At 41.4% G+C, this 19498-nt stretch overlaps 3 protein-coding genes, 1 non-coding gene and 1 pseudogene across 5 annotated transcripts; 2 read left to right on the forward strand and 3 right to left on the reverse strand.

Moving 5' to 3' along the window:
- Window positions 1-290: 290 nt before the first annotated feature.
- LOC146518705 (uncharacterized) lies at window positions 291-2744 on the forward strand (annotated as a pseudogene). The gene is made up of 2 exons (XR_014874072.1): window positions 291-437; window positions 1175-2744. The product of XR_014874072.1 is annotated as an uncharacterized LOC146518705 (transcript).
- A 341-nt stretch (window positions 2745-3085) lies between these two features.
- Window positions 3086-8488, forward strand: cnpy2 (canopy FGF signaling regulator 2). Its single transcript, XM_085158866.1, is given in 7 exon segments — window positions 3086-5589; window positions 5764-5870; window positions 5972-6087; window positions 6292-6489; window positions 6591-6687; window positions 6798-6811; window positions 6813-8488. Coding segments are annotated over 6 exon segments (555 nt in total). The 5' UTR covers window positions 3086-5589; window positions 5764-5770; the 3' UTR covers window positions 6843-8488.
- Window positions 7710-15355, reverse strand: LOC146518707 (uncharacterized). Its single transcript, XM_085158837.1, has 3 exons — window positions 14419-15355; window positions 14206-14322; window positions 7710-13862 (listed from the first exon to the last, which is right to left on the reverse strand). The coding sequence occupies exons 2-3, from the start codon at window positions 14289-14291 to the stop codon at window positions 9737-9739; spliced, it is 4212 nt and encodes a 1403-aa protein (XP_085014963.1). The 5' UTR covers window positions 14292-14322; window positions 14419-15355; the 3' UTR covers window positions 7710-9736.
- A 14-nt stretch (window positions 15356-15369) lies between these two features.
- Window positions 15370-19116, reverse strand: LOC146518708 (EEF1A lysine methyltransferase 3-like). The gene is made up of 3 exons (XM_085158861.1): window positions 18800-19116; window positions 18589-18700; window positions 15370-17284 (listed from the first exon to the last, which is right to left on the reverse strand). The coding sequence occupies exons 1-3, from the start codon at window positions 18959-18961 to the stop codon at window positions 16887-16889; spliced, it is 672 nt and encodes a 223-aa protein (XP_085014987.1). The 5' UTR covers window positions 18962-19116; the 3' UTR covers window positions 15370-16886.
- trnaf-gaa (transfer RNA phenylalanine (anticodon GAA)) lies at window positions 18250-18322 on the reverse strand. Its single transcript has one exon. It is a non-coding gene; the product is annotated as a tRNA-Phe (tRNA).
- Window positions 19117-19498: the final 382 nt, after the last annotated feature.

Raw genomic sequence — 19498 nt, forward strand, 5'->3', positions numbered from 1 at the left:
GAAAAGAGTAGGAAGAAAAAACAAATAAAATCAGTGCTTTTGTTCAGTCTTACTGTCCAAAACCACCAGCCAACTACCCCTTTCTATTGGTGTAAAGTTGTTTAAGGACAAATTTAATGCTATTAAGTATGAGAAAAAGAAGTGCAAGTCTCAGTTTTTTGCATGATAAAGAAATGTTGCTGCATTACATAAATAAAAATGTACCAGCATGAATAAATTAATGTTTAATATGACAAATTATTAAAATTAAATAAAAATCCTATCGTTAAGTGATGACGTAATTTCCGTTTCCGGATCCAAACACCGTGTTCAACATGCCGCAGTGCTGTGTTCCTTTTTGTTTTAACTATTCTGGATCAAAAAAACACATGAATTTGTCATTTCAACCGCTTTCCTTGTGACGAGAAGAGAAGCAGAAGTGGCTGCAATGCGATAAGGTACGTTACAGATTCCAAAGTGAATGAATAAACTTGTAAGTATGAACGCAAGTGTGGTCTTACTTTAGTTAGCTAATATAGCTAGCGTTGAACAATTAAAACCCGCTAATAAAAAAACAACCATCCTACTTTGGCGAACCGTCCTAACGTACATAGTTTTGAACATTTCTGCTCTCACACAATAATTCCAGCAATTAAGCAATTAATTTTACCCGTCAAATTATACTTCTAGCCTATATTCACAAACATAGGACTGTTTGCCACTTAATTTTGTGTAGGACGGATTCCCAGAACATCCTGGCTTCTACGAATTTTACATAGGCTATGGAGTTTTATCATGTTTTCTATTACGAAGATATCAACGCGGTTTGGATGTCATTTTTATTTCTCTAAGCAAAGATTGAAAGCTATGGGTCAATTTGCTATAGCTACACAGCTTTCTACTCTTGGAGGATTAAAAATGACACACGAAAAGCGATGATGTCGTCATAGTAAGAACACCCACTAAAATCCATAGCCTACGTGAGAGTTAATGACCAAAACAGAGACTAAACCACCAAATGGTTAGCTATATTTGTCAGCATTTATCTTTCTGGTAAGCTTAGGTAAGCTTAAAAGCCAATAATACACAAAAAAGTTGTGTAAGATTATACTAATTACGGTCACTGTTAAACATAAGTAACAGAGGGCTACCATGTGATGAATAATTTTTCTCTCCCTTTTAAACACTTCTACAGCCGTCTTAACTTCACCCCAAACTGCAACTCAAGAGTCTGCAGCTGGCATTTCCCTCAAGGAAAAGCTGCGGGGCCAACAAGATTTGCATGGAACGAGGAGTCTTTTCACTTCTCCGATGAAGAAAAACACCCTGTGCATAAAAAGAAAAAAGAACAGGTCCCAGCTAGTGGTGAAAATCAGTGTGAAAGATCAGATGAGCTACATCACTCCAACAATGCAGATACACAGACAGCTACTGCAAGCTCCTCAAGTTCTTCCAGTAGTCTTGTGGTGCTTAAGATTGAGAATGACATGCTAAGAGAAGAGAATGAAAAGCTAAAAAAACAATTGGAGAAACAGAAGCAGACGTTCTCATTCAGTCAAATATCGGACAATCCTGAAAGAGTCCAGTACTATACTGGATTGCCCGATGCTGCTACTGTCCTGTTTTTAGAATCCCTTCTTTCCAAATTTGAGCTCAAATATCATTCTGGTTGGACTGTCCAAATGTTGCCCATAGTGGACCAGTTATTACTAACCCTAATGAAGCTCAAACTTGATTGTGGCCATGTAGACCTTGCAACAAGGTTTAACTGCAGCACAGCCACAGTAACTAACATTTTCACAACAATTGTTAGTGCACTGCATGACATTTTGTATGTTGGCATGTTGGAAAAAAACATCGCCTCGAGAGCCAAGAATCAGACATCGCTGCCGGATTGCTTCCAGCCATTTCCTAACTGCAGGATTGTGCTTGACTGCACAGAAGTTTCTGTTTCTGGCAGAGAGAGTCGTGACACACAAAGTTGTTTGTATAGCCAACGCAAAGGACGGATCATACTCAAGGCTGTAATTGGTGTGGCTCCAAATGGTGTAATAACCTTTGCAAGCAACTTGTACGGTGGGAAAGCCTCAGATAAGGCGATAACAGCTGACTGTGGAGTACTGCGACATTTACAACCAGGTGACATGGTTATTGCAGGTAAGGACTTCACAATTCGGGACATCCTCCCAGAGGGGGTCTCGCTGAACATTCCATCTGTCAGTGGACAGTTCACACAGCAGGAAGTGAACAATAACAGGCTGATCTCCTCTGCAAGAGCACATGTAGCACATTCCATTCAAAGACTGAAACGTTTCTCAATTTTGAATCTCGTCCCACATCAGTACAGAAAAAATATTAATAAGATACTGAAAGTATGTGTGTGTCTTACAAATTTACAGACACCTGTTATCCATGAAACTGAATGAATTAGACTAGTGAAAGTGCAGAGGCAAAATTACATGGTGTCACTGTCTAACTACTTGTCGACCCGACAGTACAACTGTTGAATATGTTTATTTTTATTGTTTGTACCTTTTAAGTATTCTGGATTGTTTTGTGGATATAGTCAGGATGTTACATCATTTTTAGTTGCATAGTTTAAAGTTGAAAATTCTCAGTTGTAATTGGTAAAATGTTTAATTTTACTCTAAGTGTTTTTTGTTTCATCAGTGGCTTGTTATATTGTTCATTTCATTCCAGCTTCCTGATTACTGCCTAGTTGTTGTGCCGAACATTTTCATTAAAAATAAGGAATACAAGATAAATGTGTTACTCTTTATTTTCAGAAACAGTTTTTGTCCAAAACATTTTCTTGTTAAAATCAAAACTTAATTTTAATCATTTATCTGAATATAATTACAAATGTACAATTTACAAATATTTATAATTTATTTAAAAATGAACTGAAAACAGCTGGACCGATGCATCGCTTGTGCAGATATGAATTCATAGCTGTGATAGACGGTTGGGTAAAATGACATTTCCAAAGTTTCAGTGTTAACAGCCCAAGTTTGTTCTCTGTCAACAGGGGCGATCGTGGCTCAAGAGTTGGGAGTTCGCCTTGTAATCGGAAGGTTGCCTCGGTCTCGGTCATTGTGTCCTTGGGCAAGACACTTCACCCGTTCTCTGGTGGTCAGAGGGCCCGGTGGCGCCAGTGTCCGGCAGCCTCGCCTCTGTCAGTGCGCCCCAGGGTGGCTGTGGCTACAATGTAGCTTGCCATCACCAGTGTGTGAATGGGTGGATGACTGGATATGTAAAGCGCTTTGGGGTCCTTAGGGACTAGTAAAGCGCTATATAAATACAGGCCATTTACCATTTAACAGGCAAGATTACAAAGTCACATGGAGTCCAACACATGGAGTCCAACCAATAAAGTGACAGCTGTTGGTCCCCTGTGAGATGTAGATAGTTGCGATGCTTTTTTAATACCAGGGAACCACTTGCCTCATCCAGCTGTAGGAAAAAGTCCTTCCTTTCTACAGCCTGCAAGACAGTTTTGGTTCTGGCTGACCATGAGCATTTCACCTCAATCGTGCAGTCATCAGAGACTGTCCCATCTGGAGAACTGCCAAGCAGGCCACTGTTGGATAAAAAAACAGTCCCCTCTCCTCAACAACTGCACCAGTACAGTCAGTGTACAGCTGCCTTTGGGGATGAGAATATTACTTAGTTATAAATGCATTATTAGAAGCACAGACCCCTTTTTACTGACAGCTTACTTTAGATCCTTCTGTCAGGTTGTACTGGCCAAGCAGAGTCTTAAATAAGGAAGGCGGGTATGAGCTCTGCTGGACTACAACCAAGACCAAACCTAAGTTGCTGGCCATGATTCTCTTCTTGCGATATGCTGCCCTTTTATTAAGAAAAACAAATTAAGAGAGATGGTTCACTCAAATTTCTTGCTTAACACCTAACATAATTAATTTCAAGGCACCTTTTTTTTCCCCCACCACAATACTTTCTCTGTTTGCCCAACTGTTGCTTCCTCAACCTGTTTCTTCTCTTATGCAGTCACAGTGAGTTTTGCCAGTACATAGCAAGCCTTGTCTTCAGCTTGGCAAAACTCAGGTTCCTCAGCAATCCATCAAATGTCTTGGCTGGTAAAGTTTAGATTTAAAGTAAAAGTAAAAATAAATACAATGTGAAAAGTTTTTAATGGGACCAAGAATGTTTGACCACAGAGTAGAAAAAGTAGAGTATACAAAATACATATAAAATTAAAGTGGGGATAGTGAAGACAGACAAGAGTTTACATACACGTATAATTTATACTATGTATTTTGGTAAATATCAAATTACCATATGGCCTTCTGGACTTAAAAATCAAGCTCATCCCAGTAAAACGCCCCCAAGTTTTGATAGAGATGCCAGTGTCCATTCTTTGTCCTTCTGGGTGACAGGTCTTTTAATTTCAGTTGAAAAAACAAAACATATTTTTTAGTAATCTAAATAAGTAGTAATCTAAACAAGTAATAATTTCAAGGTCAGATACTATACTATTATTTAGGAGTATTCACTTAAAGCACATGTTTGACATTTTTTGATGAAGACTACATGTGTGTATCAATATAAAACACAATGCTTTACATAAAATTAAGAGAATAATTAGAACAAAGAGAGAATTTTAAATAATGACCGACCTTGTGTAGTTGATGGCGTCATCTCAGACACTCTTGGTAGCAATTTCTTTTGCTTTCACACACGTTCCACGTCAGTGCGAGACACATTCTTCTCCACCTAAATCAACATTGCAGCAATATAATGGCACTTATCTTTGCAAATCAGACACTCGGGAGCTGAACCTCACTGACTGACCCTCAACATGCACCCATATTGAAAGCAAATTAATGCTTACCCCAAACATTCTAACAAACACCAGAAGTGCTGCTGTGTGTACCAGTACCACTGTAGCTAGCCAATGGGCAGGAAGATAATCTCAACTAGGCTAACATAACTAACTCCAAAATCTCCCTGTTTTGTAGATTTCCATCTTGGTTTACTTCCACTGTTATAGCAGTGCTGTATGCATGTGTGTTTTATGAAATGCATCAGCCAGTACAGAACATATCATGTTTAATCATCAGCTAGATAGCTTACTCCTAACCCATCATTGTTTATTCAAGAGCATTTGGACCCGGAAATGTCAGCTACGTCACCTGTAACATCAGACTTAACAAGCAGATTGTAACCAGTAAAAAATAGGAATTTTACTCGGTTTTAATTGTTATTGTTTATCTATTAATTAAATACTTTGGCATAGTATGTATGGCAATGATGGAAGTCATAACAGCAGGACAAGCTGTAAAACTTCTGAAAACATAGTTAAATGTCAAAAATATAACACTTCCTTCATATATTCCAAAAACCTCCAGATAGGAGTCTACCGGGCCGATTTTGGGCCCCGGGCCTTATGTTTGACACTCTTGCTCTAACACAAATGACCCTGGCTGCAGAGTAGGGAGCCAGCAGGGATCTTCCCGCCCACGTGGGGGCGCTGCACGAGCTGTCTCACGCTCCACGTACCCGGTTGCTACGTCACCACATTTCACCGAATACGATGCAACAGCGTGGAAAAGCGTAAAGGTGTTCTCCTGGCGGCCCACAGAAACAGTAAGTTGAATGAAAAGTGGAATAAAGTGCATCTCTGTGTCAGTATTAGTAACCCGGCTGCTGAGCTGCAGAGGGTTTTATAGCAAACGGTGGCTGAGAACCTTCCGGCCGACTTACTTGAATGTTTTTTTGTTTGTTTGTTTTCCTGTGTGATGCTGAAATGTGCGCGTTTAGAGGCAAAATGAGGGAAGCTGCTCTCCTGCTCACACACTGTCTGCTTGTGTGTCTCCTCCTGAGCTCCAACCAGGCGGCCAGACAAGGACAGGACCTCAGATGTGGAGGTGAGTAACCGATTTGACGCGCAGCCTCGGCCGCACGCACAAAGAAAAGTCTTAATCTAATCGGTGTCTGACTTCTCCTGCACCTCCCCTCCCCTCCTCAGCCTGCAGGGCTCTGGTAGACGAGATGGAGTGGGCCATCTCCCAGATAGACCCGAAGAAAATGATCCAGACGGGATCTTTCAGGATCAATCCAGATGGGAGTCAGTCCATCAGAGAGGTGAGGCTGTAGTAGCAGAGCCACGTTGTAGTCTGGGTTCAGCCCCCACTGTAGACTGCATCATAACAGTGTTGACCACAAAACAGGGCCACACTTTATAGCAAGCATTGCCCTGCCTCTGAAGGTCATTATCTCATTTTAAAGATATCAGTTAGTTTCAGTGGGTTGGCAATAAAAAGAACTTATGAACTTTGACACCACCAGGTTCCTCTGGCACGCTCAGAAGGAAACCTCCTGGAGCTCATGGAGAGCATATGCGAGAGGATGGGGGACTACGGCGAGCGCACGGATCCCTCCACAAACAGGAAGTCGTACGTCAGGATCAAGTCTCGGAGCGGCGAGGCCATGGACCTGTCGGAGGCCTCGTTGGATTCAAGGGTTACAGCCAGCATAAAGTTTGCGGTGAGTATAGTTTTTCCCGCTTAGACCTCCAGCACACCCCAAGGAGGAGCACAGAAAAAAAGGATGTGGTTTAAGTGTGTATTTTTCCTTTGTTTTTTCAGTGTGAAACAATAGTGGAACAGCACGAGGATGAAATCATCGAATTCTTCGCTCACAAAACGGACAACGTTAAAGACAAACTGTGCAGCAAAAGGACAGGTAGGTTGAGGCCAAATGCATCAAAATGCAAACATTTCTTTCTGTTCTGATGTTCCCCATGCGTTCAGCTGTTAATTCACTGTGTTGTTTCTGTGCTGTGTGTCCCGCAGACCTATGTGACCACAGCTCTAAAAATGACCCATGATGAGCTTTGATATCCTCTCACCATAGCGACTGTCTCTCCTCAGCTCAAATGGAGACTTCTGGGTGCTGTAGTGTTTTCTATTGCCACTTATCACCTGTTTGTGTCAGGGCAGTGGGACAATCTGCCTAAAAATCCTTATGATAAGAAATAAAAACAAAAAGCATTACTCCTGTGATCATGGACACTTTGAGGACCACTCTGCTACTCTTTTTTTTCTTTTTGGGGGGGGTCATATCTCATTTTATGTGATACTGTAACTTATTAAAAAGGCTCTTATTGGTCTCTGGATAAAAACTGTAAAACTGTAAAAATGAATTTGGACTTTATGCGGAGATATGGCTAAATTTGGTTGGGTGGTCCTCGAGCCCTCATTCACGCATGATGGAAAAACTCTCCTGAGGTCGAATCAAAGTGATGCTGAAATAAGTTGGCCTGCTCTTGAATTACACCGCTATATAATGATAAGTGTGACTTTCAAGTTCAAGCTTTAGAAGAGTTTTTTCATGCTCGTCAGTATTTATTTAACTGTCCATGATCACAGGATTAACTGATACCAGCTCGATTCTCCTTCTTATATTCCCCCATGAGATACTTGTTCAGGTAAAACGAAAAGTTGAGGGCCTCGGTTTTAAAAGTACATCATGTAAAAATAACTTCAGATACGGTTTCAGTGTAGTTCGAACGATAACGTGCCTTCATCACCAAACAAAATTTCCCAGGTAGTTTACCCCTTCCAACAGCAGCAATGTGCTCTCAGCAGTATGTTTTATTTATCCTAAATAAATTTGGCTAAAAGACTCATGTTCCTAAACTGTTGGCTTATAACCCGAAATGTTTTAAGGCAGCGGTCCCCAACCTTTTTTGCGCCACGGACCGGTTTATGCCCGACAATACTTTCATGGACCGGCCTTTAAGGTGTCGCGGATAAATACAACAAAATAAAACTAGTACCGGTACCGAAAAAAAGAAAATTTATTCATAACACACGTGAAAAGACCAAGGAAAACAGAGTAAACGATAAAAACGATAACAAAATCACGCTGAAAACCGATTTAAAAACCCTGAAAACCATACATTTCACACCTGAGCCTCAACTCTCGCGGCCCGGTACCAAACGACTCACGGACCGGTACCGGTCCGAGTCCTGGGGGTTGGGGACCGCTGTCTTAAGGTGTTAAAGTGCTTAGTACACAACATTTGCACAATTAGTATCCACATTCCTGTTTAACCTCCAGTGACTTTAAAACACTCCTACTGCTAAATAAACTGCCTGCATCTTCTCAAGTTAAACCTCTCACATGCTGCTGACAGAGCACGACAATTATCCTCACGTGTTGGAGCCTAAACTCGTGCACACAAAACTTCTTTGCTCATTATTTCACATTACCTCGGAGTTAAACACTACCAAAACCAGCTGCCATTTACTTGAGCTCGAGAATCGAGATTGTAGCAAAGTTTAGATTTCCTGGCTTTGTAATAAAACTGACCTCCTGCGTAACCCCACCAGAGTGCGCTGTAGGCAGCAGTGCGAGCACACCAGTACAGCCACAGTAGAAAGATCAGGAAGTATTTTTGGTGTTATTGTGTGAAAATGAATTTGCCGTTTTGTGATCATTCTCCTGAGATGTCTTTTTAATATAAAATTTGTACATTTTCTGACCCTGCTTTGTCTTCAGTCAATGGAAATGTTTGGTTTTGTTTGTTTTTCTTAATAACATCAGCACTACTCGATCCTTCCAACATCTACTTTGTTTCAAGGATGATCTTATCCTTAATTTTTTCTTGAATTTTGATGATAATCATCTGTTTGACTCCATATAACCCACATACAGTTGGAGCTTAAGTAGTGTTGAAATTTGGGAACACACAATTAATCATAGAAGCAGTTCCTGAACTATTTGTCCTTTTTTTGTTTGTTTTAAAAGCAGCTATTATTATTTAAAGTTTTAATGCCTATAATTAAAAAAAACCCACACAGACACACTTTTGAATGTAGTTTCCGTGACTGGCAATCTAAAACCTGTTTGTCTTTATCAGGTTCTAACTACATCAGAGATTTGTGTCTCCTCCCGGGATCAGCACTTGCTAACATGTATGTTAACTGTTACACAAAAATGTAAAACGAATATTTAACAATTAGTGGTTAAAAATGGCTCCGGTTAGTATCCTTGGAATATAAACCTGAATAAAGATCATGAAAGATTTTTTGACCTGGGAAAAAGGTAATCAGTCGATCCATTTAGCAGCTGTTTCAGAAATTTTATTCATATCACACAATCATACTTCACAAGTTTGTCTAGCTGCAGTAAACATGCAAAGGTTTGAATTTATTTATGTTTTTGTAACTCTAGAAAAGTATTTTTTTCATCCCATTTCAGGAAGGAAAAGTTCTTCTCCTCTTCGCTGTCTTCCATTAAAGACCTGCGAAATCTTTAAAGGAAATAATCTGAACGTGTTAGTTTTTTATGCACTCGAGTATCTATTTACATTCAATACACACCTCTGTTATGACTCTATTATTACCATAAAACCACTCCTTTTAAATCACCAAATATTACAGTATTTGCTTATGACTATTTTCATTATCTCACAACTGCACAAAGCCATGGAAATAGAAACAGACAAGGAAAAGTACAATAAAATGTACTAATCGTTTAAAGGTAAACTGTAGTAAAATAGCCTAAATAAAGAGCTTTTAAATATTATTGTCAAATAGAGGGGTCTCTGTAACAGTGGTCCTTTTTGCTCCTCAGACATCCAAGCTAAAATCTTTAAGGTGATGCTGAAATAAAGAAAAAAAACCATCTGTTTCTGAAAATATGTGCTGTGAAGTGCCATGGAAATACGGATTTATGTTTGACTGAGTGTTTAACTCACTGGACCAGCTCTTTGATTACTGTCATGTCAGAGCTCTATAACCTCACACTCGACCTCAGTTTCCATGATCTCTGCTGCACACTCCAAACTCAAAAAAGGCTCATTTATGTCCGCCTCATCTTCCTCCTCTTCTCCTCCGTCAGCCTCGACGTTTACTTCACTAGAGTAATGCAGCTCTGCTTTAGCTGTCTTAAACACCTCGGTCTCCTCGGTTCTTTGCTCCATCTCTGCATCACGTGCTGCTTCCCCCGCCTCGTTCTCATCTGCTCCAATAACAGTGTCTCCAGAGCCGTGGCTGCTGGTGCTGCTGCAGGACAGCGTGTCTTCCTCTGTGTCTCCTCGTACCTCTTTGTGATCATGCTGGATGTCTCCCACCTCTGCACACTCCTCTGAAACCTGTTGCTCGACTTCATCAAAAGCAGCCTTTTCAGAGGTCGTGTCTGCTGCCACATTGTGGGATCCTAAGTTCTCTGGATCCCACAACTCGGTCACCTCTTCCTCTTCATTCTCGGAGTCAGGTGCTGTGTGCTTTCTAATGCGATTTACCACATCCCACAGAGATTTTGGATACTGTAACGCTTGTTTGTGTGCCTCAGATTGGAGAAAGTCAGGGGATAGAGTCAAACCTTCCTGTTCGTAAGGAGGAGTAGAGCTGGGAGGCAGTACAGGGGGTGATTCAGAGAAAAAGGAGGGTGAAGCCTCTGGGGAAACTGGAGGAGGGAGCGTTTCGGGGATGGCACCAGTAGGAGCAGTGTCAGGATGTAGGGGTGAAGTATCCAAAAGACAAACACACTCGCACTCAAACGTTGGCTGATGAGGAGAGGGAAGCTGAGGGAGGAAGAGCTCGTCTAAAGGTAACAGAGACACCTCACAGTCTGCAGCCAAGGGAGGAGAAGAATTAGACAGATCAGTCTGTGGGTCAACATCCTGCAAAATTTCAATCTGTGTTTCACTTTGAGAGTCTGAAGAGTTGTTTTTGCACAATATCTGTTCCCTAATGTCTACAGTAAGTTCATCTGAGTTTGTCTGTAACTCATTTTCAGTCATGTGACTCTCTTTTATACAAAAAACATCCTCATCTTGGCCACAATCAAGTTGTTGAAGGACTTCGGCCTCTGTTTGATCTGCATTTTGCTCACATTCTTCATCTACTTCAGACAACTCTGCTGGAAGGCCTTCAGGTTGTTCTTCACTCACATGACTCTCCTTTAAGCACAAAATACCCTCAGTTTGGACACTTTCAAGATTTTGCTGCAAACTGTTGATGTCGTTTTCTTCCAAAGGCTCGATCGACTCTTCGTCAGCTCTATTATTTTGTTGCTCATCATTGACGCAGGCATCATCATCCAGTTGACCACATTCATGCTGTTCCTGTGACATCAGCACCTCCGGCTCATTAATGAGGTCACTTTGAGTTACATGTAATGTTTGTGCCTCTTCCTCCTCTGGGCGAGATGTTTCTACAGCTGGTTGATCAGTTAAAACAAGAGGAGGAAGAAGACACTGGGAATCTGCGTGGGAACTGGATAGTGAGGAAGACTCACCATCCAGTGAAAAAGATGGCAGCTGTTGCAAAGGAGAAGGGGATGAAGTTGCAGGAGGAAGTGCAATATCTGCAGTATTAAGAGCAGCCAACTCAGGATCAGGCTCTTCCTCTGTGTTTGACTCTGAGCTATTTGAGGGAGAATGATGATCAGAAGGTATTAGTGAAAGAAGGTCAGAGGGTTTAGGACGCTGAGTCTCATGATCGTCTTCCCGACCATGTTCACTTGTACCCTTTTCACCAGTGGATTCAAGCAGAGCATCCTCAGTCTTTTCAGTTTCACTTAAAGTTTTGTTGCCTGTTTCAAGCGGGACATCTGTGTCACTCCTTTTATGCCTGTCTGATGCTTGGTACTGAGAGCCCACAAAGTCACCACCATCTTCACTTGCCACCTGATCTCTGGAGTCACTGTGGTTGTTTAAAGACACGCTGTCCTTGGTTTGGTGATCCTCCAAGGGATTCTGGTAGGGTTCATCCTCTGCTGCGTCCTCTGGAGTTTGTTTAAAAGCGTCTTCAGTGTCTGTTTTAAGTGGAGAAGGCTCACCCTGCTCATCCTGCTCCTCTGCAGACGACTCGACCAATGACATGCCAGCTTCAGGTTCAGTGATGCAGTCGTGTAGAGGGATCCCTAGTATACGTTCTGCACGCGCCTCTAAGGTTTCTCTTTCAGAAACATAAGATGACAGTAAGCAAGGCAAAGAGATTAAACTTTCTTGTTTGCCTTCCTCTTCCTCCAAACGTGTTGAGTCCACATCAATCTCAGGTTTTTCAACCTTGCAGGAGGAGGCTTCTTCTGTGCTTTCATCAGTTGTGACATCTTGATTTAGCTGAAAGTTTAGTTCAGGAGAAATATTTGCTTGAGCATCGAGCTGACTCTCTTCAGCGAGTGCTGCAGTGCTTAAAAAGTGAACCCGCTCTTTTGTAGGCGAAGGAATCTGTTCCATTTTCACAACAACGCAGGTTGTGTCGATAACCAGCAGGCTTTTATTATCCTCAGCATTCTCCTGGTTGTCCAGCTGTGTTACTTCAGTATCTACTGGAGGACTGCTTACATTAACACAATCGTCTGACAGTTTATCCTCACGGTTTCCTTTCAAACAGCATGTGGGGGGACTCTCAGTTTCAGCTTTGCTTGTGAAACTAGGCTCCCTCCATGAAGGATATTTTACTGACACCGGCTGCACTGACTGACCTCCCTGTCTGCAGACATCATTTGCATTTTCTTTCTGGGGGGGAACAACATCAGCCTCTGCTTTCTTTGCTTGATTATTTTCAACCATGTCCTTCTCTGTGCAGGGTGGCGTCTCCCTCTGTTTTCTTCCAGCACCATCATCTGACTGCTCTGTGAGTGTTGGCGATTTGAAGTCCACTTCGTCTGGAAGTTTTTGAGTAGCCTCAGTCGTGGCTCCCAGAAGTTTAGAAGCCTCTCTTACGTCTGTGTGTTCAATGCTCATTTTGGAGGTGCAAACGGGCAGAGATGGGGTCTCGGTGGGGCCGGCTATTCGAGAAACCAAACAGAATATTGTCATCCCTCCTGTCTTTTTGCTTAGCCTGAATTTCCTTCCTTCTATGACCTTTGAGGAGGTTTCCCTGTTTATTTCTGAATTCTGAAACACTTGTGGATGTTGCAGACGCAGTTTACCATCATCCTGTATGTGTGTCTGCTGGACACTGATGGGGCAAACCGCCTGTAAAGCATCTGCTTCAAATCTTTGGCGTTTCAATCCTTCAAACTTTGGGCAGGTTTTACTTTCACACAAATTTGTCAGTTCTTCTTTTTCTCCCTTGCTCTTATCTTGCAGCTCTGCAGACACATGCTGCTTTCTGCGTGTGGGCTGCGAGTAGCAGTGTTGCTTCTTGGTGTCCTGCTCCCAGACCGTGTCACTGCTGTGTGTCACAGGTGAAGGCTTATGTGGGCTGTTGTAGGGAGGAGGAGCAATATAGCCAGGAGGTTGGTTATATATCTTCCTTTGGTAGCTTGCATTTTCCTTCATGTCCAGCACGTTGCTTGTGTCAGGAGCAGGAGCTTGTGATGGATAGTAGGTGGGAGTTTGCTGTCTGCCTCCTCTGTCCCACAGTCCAGGTTGTTTGACATGTTGGGGATCCGAACCTATCCTGGTGCTCTCCACCAGCCCCTGAGAGGCTCCCCTTAATTCTGCTTCTATACGCCTTCTTCTTGGCAGGGAGTGACTGTAGCGAGCCGCCCAGGCCTCCAGCTCTCGATAGCTGCTGTCGCTCCTCTTGGTAGAAACTTCTCTGTTGTAGCGGACAGGGCTACAGATGTCCCACCTCCTCTGCCACCCCTCCCTTAGAAATCCTCTCTCATGATCCCTCACGGGTCGATGGGCTGCTTTCCACTCTCTGTCTCTGGCTTCTTGGAGCTGGTACTCTCCCAGATCTTGGTGGTGCTGAGTGTGGCGTCGCAGAATGAAAGGGAAATGGGAAGAAGGAGGAGGGGCACTGAGCTCTGGGTCCATCCAGTTGGTGTACTCTTGTAGAGCTCCTGCTGATCTTGATCCTGGTACAGTCCAGTATGTGGACTCCCTGCTTTGATCCTGCTGCTCACCATAGTACAGTGGATAATGGGCTGGCTGATGTCTGTCGTGATAGCTGGGAGTAGAATAGTAGAGAAATGTTAGCAAAATTTAGCAAACTTTAGCAAGATTACATAATTTCACAGACCATTTTAAATTAGTCTATATGGTTACATTTAATAGATAACACAAAATGTTCTGTAGGATTATGTGGAACAATATTCCCATCTTTTCAGAGCTCTTTGCAGAGTGTTAGCGGTAGTGGAGAGCTAGATAATCTTGCAGAGACTTGCAAAAACTTTGTGTCAGCCGGAAGTTAACTATAATTTTTGTGCACCTCAAATGTAAATTTGCCAAACAAGCAGTCATAAATGCAAAGATTATACTGGCCCAAGCAATTTTCATAGCATCCAACTCACTTCTGTGTATAGTTTCTCCCAGGAATGGTACCATATTTGGAGTACAGATGAGACTGCCCCTGATTTTCAGGCCAGAACTCCATCATTTGGTCTCATCCACAGATCTGAAGCATGAAACTTAAAAAACAAAAACAAAAAACAACTTAAAAATATAGTACATGCATTTACTTAGATCGCCTTAAATGAAAGGATTAAAAGCATGTAAACACGTACCTCCAGCTACTGTTTTGAAATTCCTGTCCTGGCTGCTCATGAAGTGACACAAGGTCTAATGAAGTCCAAACAGGACAACTTGTTTTAAGAGGACAGTGGCTTCTAGCACCCCTCCCACTCTTCTACCACGCGCGCACACACACACACACACACACACACACACACACACACACACACACACACACACACACACACACACACACACACACACACACACACACACACACACACACACACACACACACACACCATTGCCACTGAAAGCCCGTCCTCTTTTCATCCAGCCAACATACAGTTTAAATACCACTGAGGAAGTTTTTAATCAGCTGCTTTAGAAGAACTAGAATCTCTGGCTCAATCATCTTCTCTCTAAACTCACTCAAATTTAAAGGGAAGGCAAAGTGTGCGTCACAATTTTCAAAAGTGTCTTTAATTAACATGTATTTGGGTGTAAAGTTTGTAAAATTTAATGCTATTGCTTCTCAAATTGAATCCAAGCGTCAGGTTAAAATACTATTAATATTACTTTACCTTATTAACAGTGACTGACTGATAACAGCCAGTGCTGACTTATAGTGGCTTCATCTACTTTTAATGAAAAATGAGGTGGACAATAAAGTTCTCATGGACTAATTCAGATCTTATGCAGATCGCACATTTTCTTATCTGTCTCTACATCATTACTTCCTTGCAGCATGCAGGTTTCTTGCAACAGTCAATATCAACCAAACCCAGCTATGTGCACAGTCGCGTGGGAGGTGCTGGGGCGTGAGGCGAGCAGACTCTGCATGGAGATAGGGATCTGTTGTTTTGTCGGCTGAATTGTGGCACAGAGAGGGACGGGCAGCCGTTCGGTCGTCTCCCTTTTATTGAAACTCTCCAGCGTAACAAACAGGCTTTCCTTTCCTGAACAGAAAATCTGTACATCAGCAGAGTGCAGCAGAGAGGGGATGAAAGACGGGCAGACAGCAGGCTGCGGGAAGGGCGGGCTTTTGGTGTTGACAGAATAGCTTGGAGTGAGATTTATTTTGGATTTTGGATTCATATGTCACATGGTGAATGTTTCCATGCCCAGTTAAAACCTTCTTTATTGCAACAAAATTATACAGAAAACATGTTAATAGTAATTAAAATGACAGTAAGATACCAACAACATCCTGTCCATCCCTTCATGACAGTGTACCCATCATGCGCCATGTCACAAAACTCAAATAATCTCAAACTGGTTTCCTTAACATGATAATCAATTCAATGTATTCAAATAACTGCCAAGGTCTCCAGACCTCAATCCAATAGAGAGGCTTTCGGATGTGGTGGAATGGGAAATTCACATCATGGAGGCCAACAAATCTGCAGCCACTGTGTGATGCTATCATGTTAATGTGGACCCAAATCTCTGAGGACTGTTTCCAGCACCCTGTTCTTAAAACAAAGGGGGGTCCAAGTCAGTACTAGTAAGATATACCTAATGAAGCGGAGTGAAAGTAGGTTTTCATGAAGAGATGTTGCTTTTGGAGATTTTATGGTATAAGAAAGGTTTTTTTTATCCACTGCACTGAGAGAGAGGGATGTGATAGCTGGTTTAAAGCTTTTTTGACTTTTCTGTTATAACCATACAGAATATTCATGATTAAATCAGCAACTATTAAAATTAAAGGTGTGATAAAAATATAAACTTAATGACAATTTAACCATTTAATACATACATTCAAACTTTTAATTACCAAAATGTCTCAAGGAAAGAATTACTCTGGCAGAAGATATTAATTCATGTTAAAATCACTAATAGTAAGCACTCTATAAACAAACATGGTTTTCAGGGCTTTTAAATCTGTGACTGTTTTCAAGGTGAAGATGCTGCTGTGCACCCTGTACTGACAACATGAGAGATCAAAGCGTTTTCCAACCAGAGGATAATCAGAAATACTGAAAACAAATACGAATTTCTGAAATAACAGTTCTGGAAACGCACCTTCAAGCTCATCTTGGTGATGCGTGACGCCTGCAGTGGGTAAAGGTTAAAAAGAAGAACTGTAACTTCAGACCTGATCTTCATCTCACTGAAAACATGGTGAAAACACTTTAGTCCAATGACTGAATTTCCAATCAGACAAAACTCAAGGCTGATTTATATAAAATCATGCTGTTTTGTCTTATAAAATGCATTCATAGTGTGTGTATGTCTGTGCTTGTATGTCATTAAAGTTCTGAATTTCATTTTCTTCCCAAATCTCAAAAATCACAGGACACATTCTGAATACATTCGCTTTTAATTAAAGACAAATGACATGTGCAACTGTTCAGAGATAAATAAAAATAATATGATTACATTTAAATTCATTTAAAATAGCTTTAGCTTTTATAGGTTCTACAGTTAGTGAGATGTGAAACTCAAAATAATTTAAATAACAGACATAAACTCATAATTTTATTTATTTATAAAAAGCAGTAGGCCGTCCCTCCTGTCGTCACTGGCCTGTTCTTAAAGACGCCCTGTAGATATTATTGTTTTGTTTGTCGTCTCGGTGCACAAGCTCCACATTGAATCTGCTCGGTAGATGCTTCTCATAGAAAGCTGCCGTTTCGTGCTCATCTCGCATTTTGGATGAGAGATACGCTGCGGCTCCTTTACCACACAGATGAGCTAGTGTCTCCACTAGTGGGAGGTATGTCTCTGGCAGGTAAATGATATCAGCACAGAGCACCAAGTCCCAGTCAGAGGAGAAGTTCATGTGATCCTCACCCCAGGACAGAGGGAGGACGGTGGGAGGGAGAGAAGGCCACCCGCTGGAAGGCTTGTTAGCAGAGACATTAGCATCAAGCTGTGGAAGAGCCAAAGGAAGGTCTGTAAGAGTCACCTCTGCTCCTGAAAGAACAGGGATGAAAGCCTGATCCCACATGCTGCTGATCAAAGTCTTAAATCAAGATCAGAAGAAATTAAAGACATGAGCATGTGAAATAACAGACACGGAACAAACATGTGTAAAAGTGTTCTTTTTTTTTTAGCTAATTGTTTGTTTTCTGTAGTTAGTTTTCTGACTACAAATTAAAAGCTACTAATGTGTAGCTGTAATCAAAACACTGACTGCCCCCCAAAAGAGTAATGACTTGGATTTAACTAAGCTAAGAGATAGATAAGGAGCCTTCCTTTGGAGCATTATTTCTGTGATTAATATGGGCTTGCAAGAGGGTATTTAACCTTAACTGATAAGTGGGTTCTGAGTTTAAATAGAGATCACTTACACATTTGGTGAAACTATGTTTAATAGTTAAAGTAAAAGCATTTCTATCCACACAATGGAGCAATTGAAAAGGGTCATGTGGTCTGATGAGTCCAGATTTGATGGCTGCAACATAATAAGAAGACAGGTGGATAAGGTGGTGCATCATCAGGCCTAGTGTCTACTGTACCAGCCAGTTTTGACAGTGTTATGATTGGGTGTTTGCTTCACTTGATCAGGATTATATTAAGTGAAAAATTAGATGAGTTGACCAGCTAAATATACTTAATGACCAGGTTTTTTTCTTCAGGGGCACGGGCATATTCCAAGAAGACAGTATGGGCTCAGACTGTGGAAGAGTGGTGCAGGAAGCAGGAAAGATGTTTTCACAGATTCATTTATCCCTTTCAGAATGCTTTGAATATTAACAACATGGCCATTAAAGTTAGAGGTGACCCAAAGAAGTACTGTTTGTGACTTTTTATTTATTGGGCTAGGAGTTTATTTTATTTGTTTTGTTTTAATTTCCCACCAAACAATGCTTTAAAAATATTTATGAGAATAGAATTGCCTCTTATTGTCGGTATAGAACGAAAATAACCTTTTACACTGCCGAAACCCGGGATCGAACCAGGGACCTTTAGATCTTCAGTCTAACGCTCTCCCAACTGAGCTATTTCGGCGACGACATCGCTGCAGGCAGGAGTTGTTATGGATTCTTTTTCTGCTGTTTTACACAGCAGAAAACGCTATATCTATTTATATACACAAAAACTAAACACATAAGTGAACTTGATAGTGAACACCATGTGGTTCAGAAGCAGCTGCACGTGTGGGGGTGTAATGTGACACTGAGCCACAGGAGACTCCCACTCCGAGACACATTAGTTAGTAGTTAGTTAGTATTTAACATTAGTTACACGAGTTATTTTACAAACACCAAATTTACCCAAGCGAGCTGCCACAATACCGACCACACCGGTGCCTGCTCCGAGCTCTATGAGCCGCTTTCCCCTCAGCTCCACAGACTCGTTCTCCAAGTAACGGCACAGGTGTAACGCCTGCGTGTGTACACAGACACACACATAGATTTCATCACTGCACAAAGCCCAGGTTTACGAAGATCATCTAAATAAAGTGAGTGCCAGTCTGCTCCTTACAGCCTCCCAGACCGGTGCAGCCACGCCGAGGTCCGCACCGAACAGCTGTCTGATCTTCACCTCCTCTCCCATCAGCGTGTACACGGACTCCAGAGAAAACGTTTCCGTGAACAGACAGTCATCTACAGGAAACGGGTCGTCTTCGTCCTCGGTGTGAGACATGTTTATTGGCACTAAAGTCTATTATTGTTGGTAAGAAAACCGGATGTTCTCGATGCGGGAGGGCAGCTGCTTTTAACTTCCGGTCAAAAAATAACGTTATAGCGAATGTTTTGTTTTTGTCATAGACACCATAAAAATGTTGTTAAAAATGTTTTAGTATTAATGTTAAATATTTTAAAATAAAATATTTATTTTATTTACTTCTTCTCATTTTTTATTTATCGCAACAGAAAACAAAAAAATAAAATCCGTAACTTCACAAAAAAACCAAGAAAACTAAAGTGTTTTTTTCATGTTGTATCAATCTAGTAGTACTATAGATGTAAGACTACAAGAGGCTTTTACTTTGAAATGTAACACGCATATGCCAAAAGCGGTGCACATCAGAGATTGCGGTCTGAAATGCAGCGGGTATAAAACAATCTTAAATATATTCAAATTATACATTATTGTTGCTTTTAAATAGTGAATTAATACTTATTATTTTATCAGATATTTCATTATTTTCATTTTTATACTTCTACATGTCAGCTTGTT

The sequence above is a fragment of the Neolamprologus multifasciatus genome, chromosome 5 (genome assembly GCF_963576455.1).
Source record: "Neolamprologus multifasciatus chromosome 5, fNeoMul1.2, whole genome shotgun sequence".
NCBI lineage: Eukaryota > Metazoa > Chordata > Actinopteri > Cichliformes > Cichlidae > Neolamprologus > Neolamprologus multifasciatus.

Bases quoted from the DNA above. Each gene is read 5' to 3' on its own strand.
- LOC146518707 (XM_085158837.1), bottom strand. From the start codon at position 14,291: ATGATGGAGTTCTGGCCTGAAAATCAGGGGCAGTCTCATCTGTACTCC. The intron at 13,863-14,205 runs GTGAGTTGGATG...TTCTACTCCCAG, and splicing joins GGGAGAAACTATACACAGAA to CTATCACGACAGACATCAGC.
- LOC146518708 (XM_085158861.1), bottom strand. From the start codon at position 18,961: ATGTCTCACACCGAGGACGAAGACGACCCGTTTCCTGTAGATGACTGT. The intron at 18,701-18,799 runs GTAAGGAGCAGA...GTACACACGCAG, and splicing joins CTGCACCGGTCTGGGAGGCT to GCGTTACACCTGTGCCGTTA. The intron at 17,285-18,588 runs GTAAATTTGGTG...CTGTTCTTTCAG, and splicing joins TATTGTGGCAGCTCGCTTGG to GAGCAGAGGTGACTCTTACA.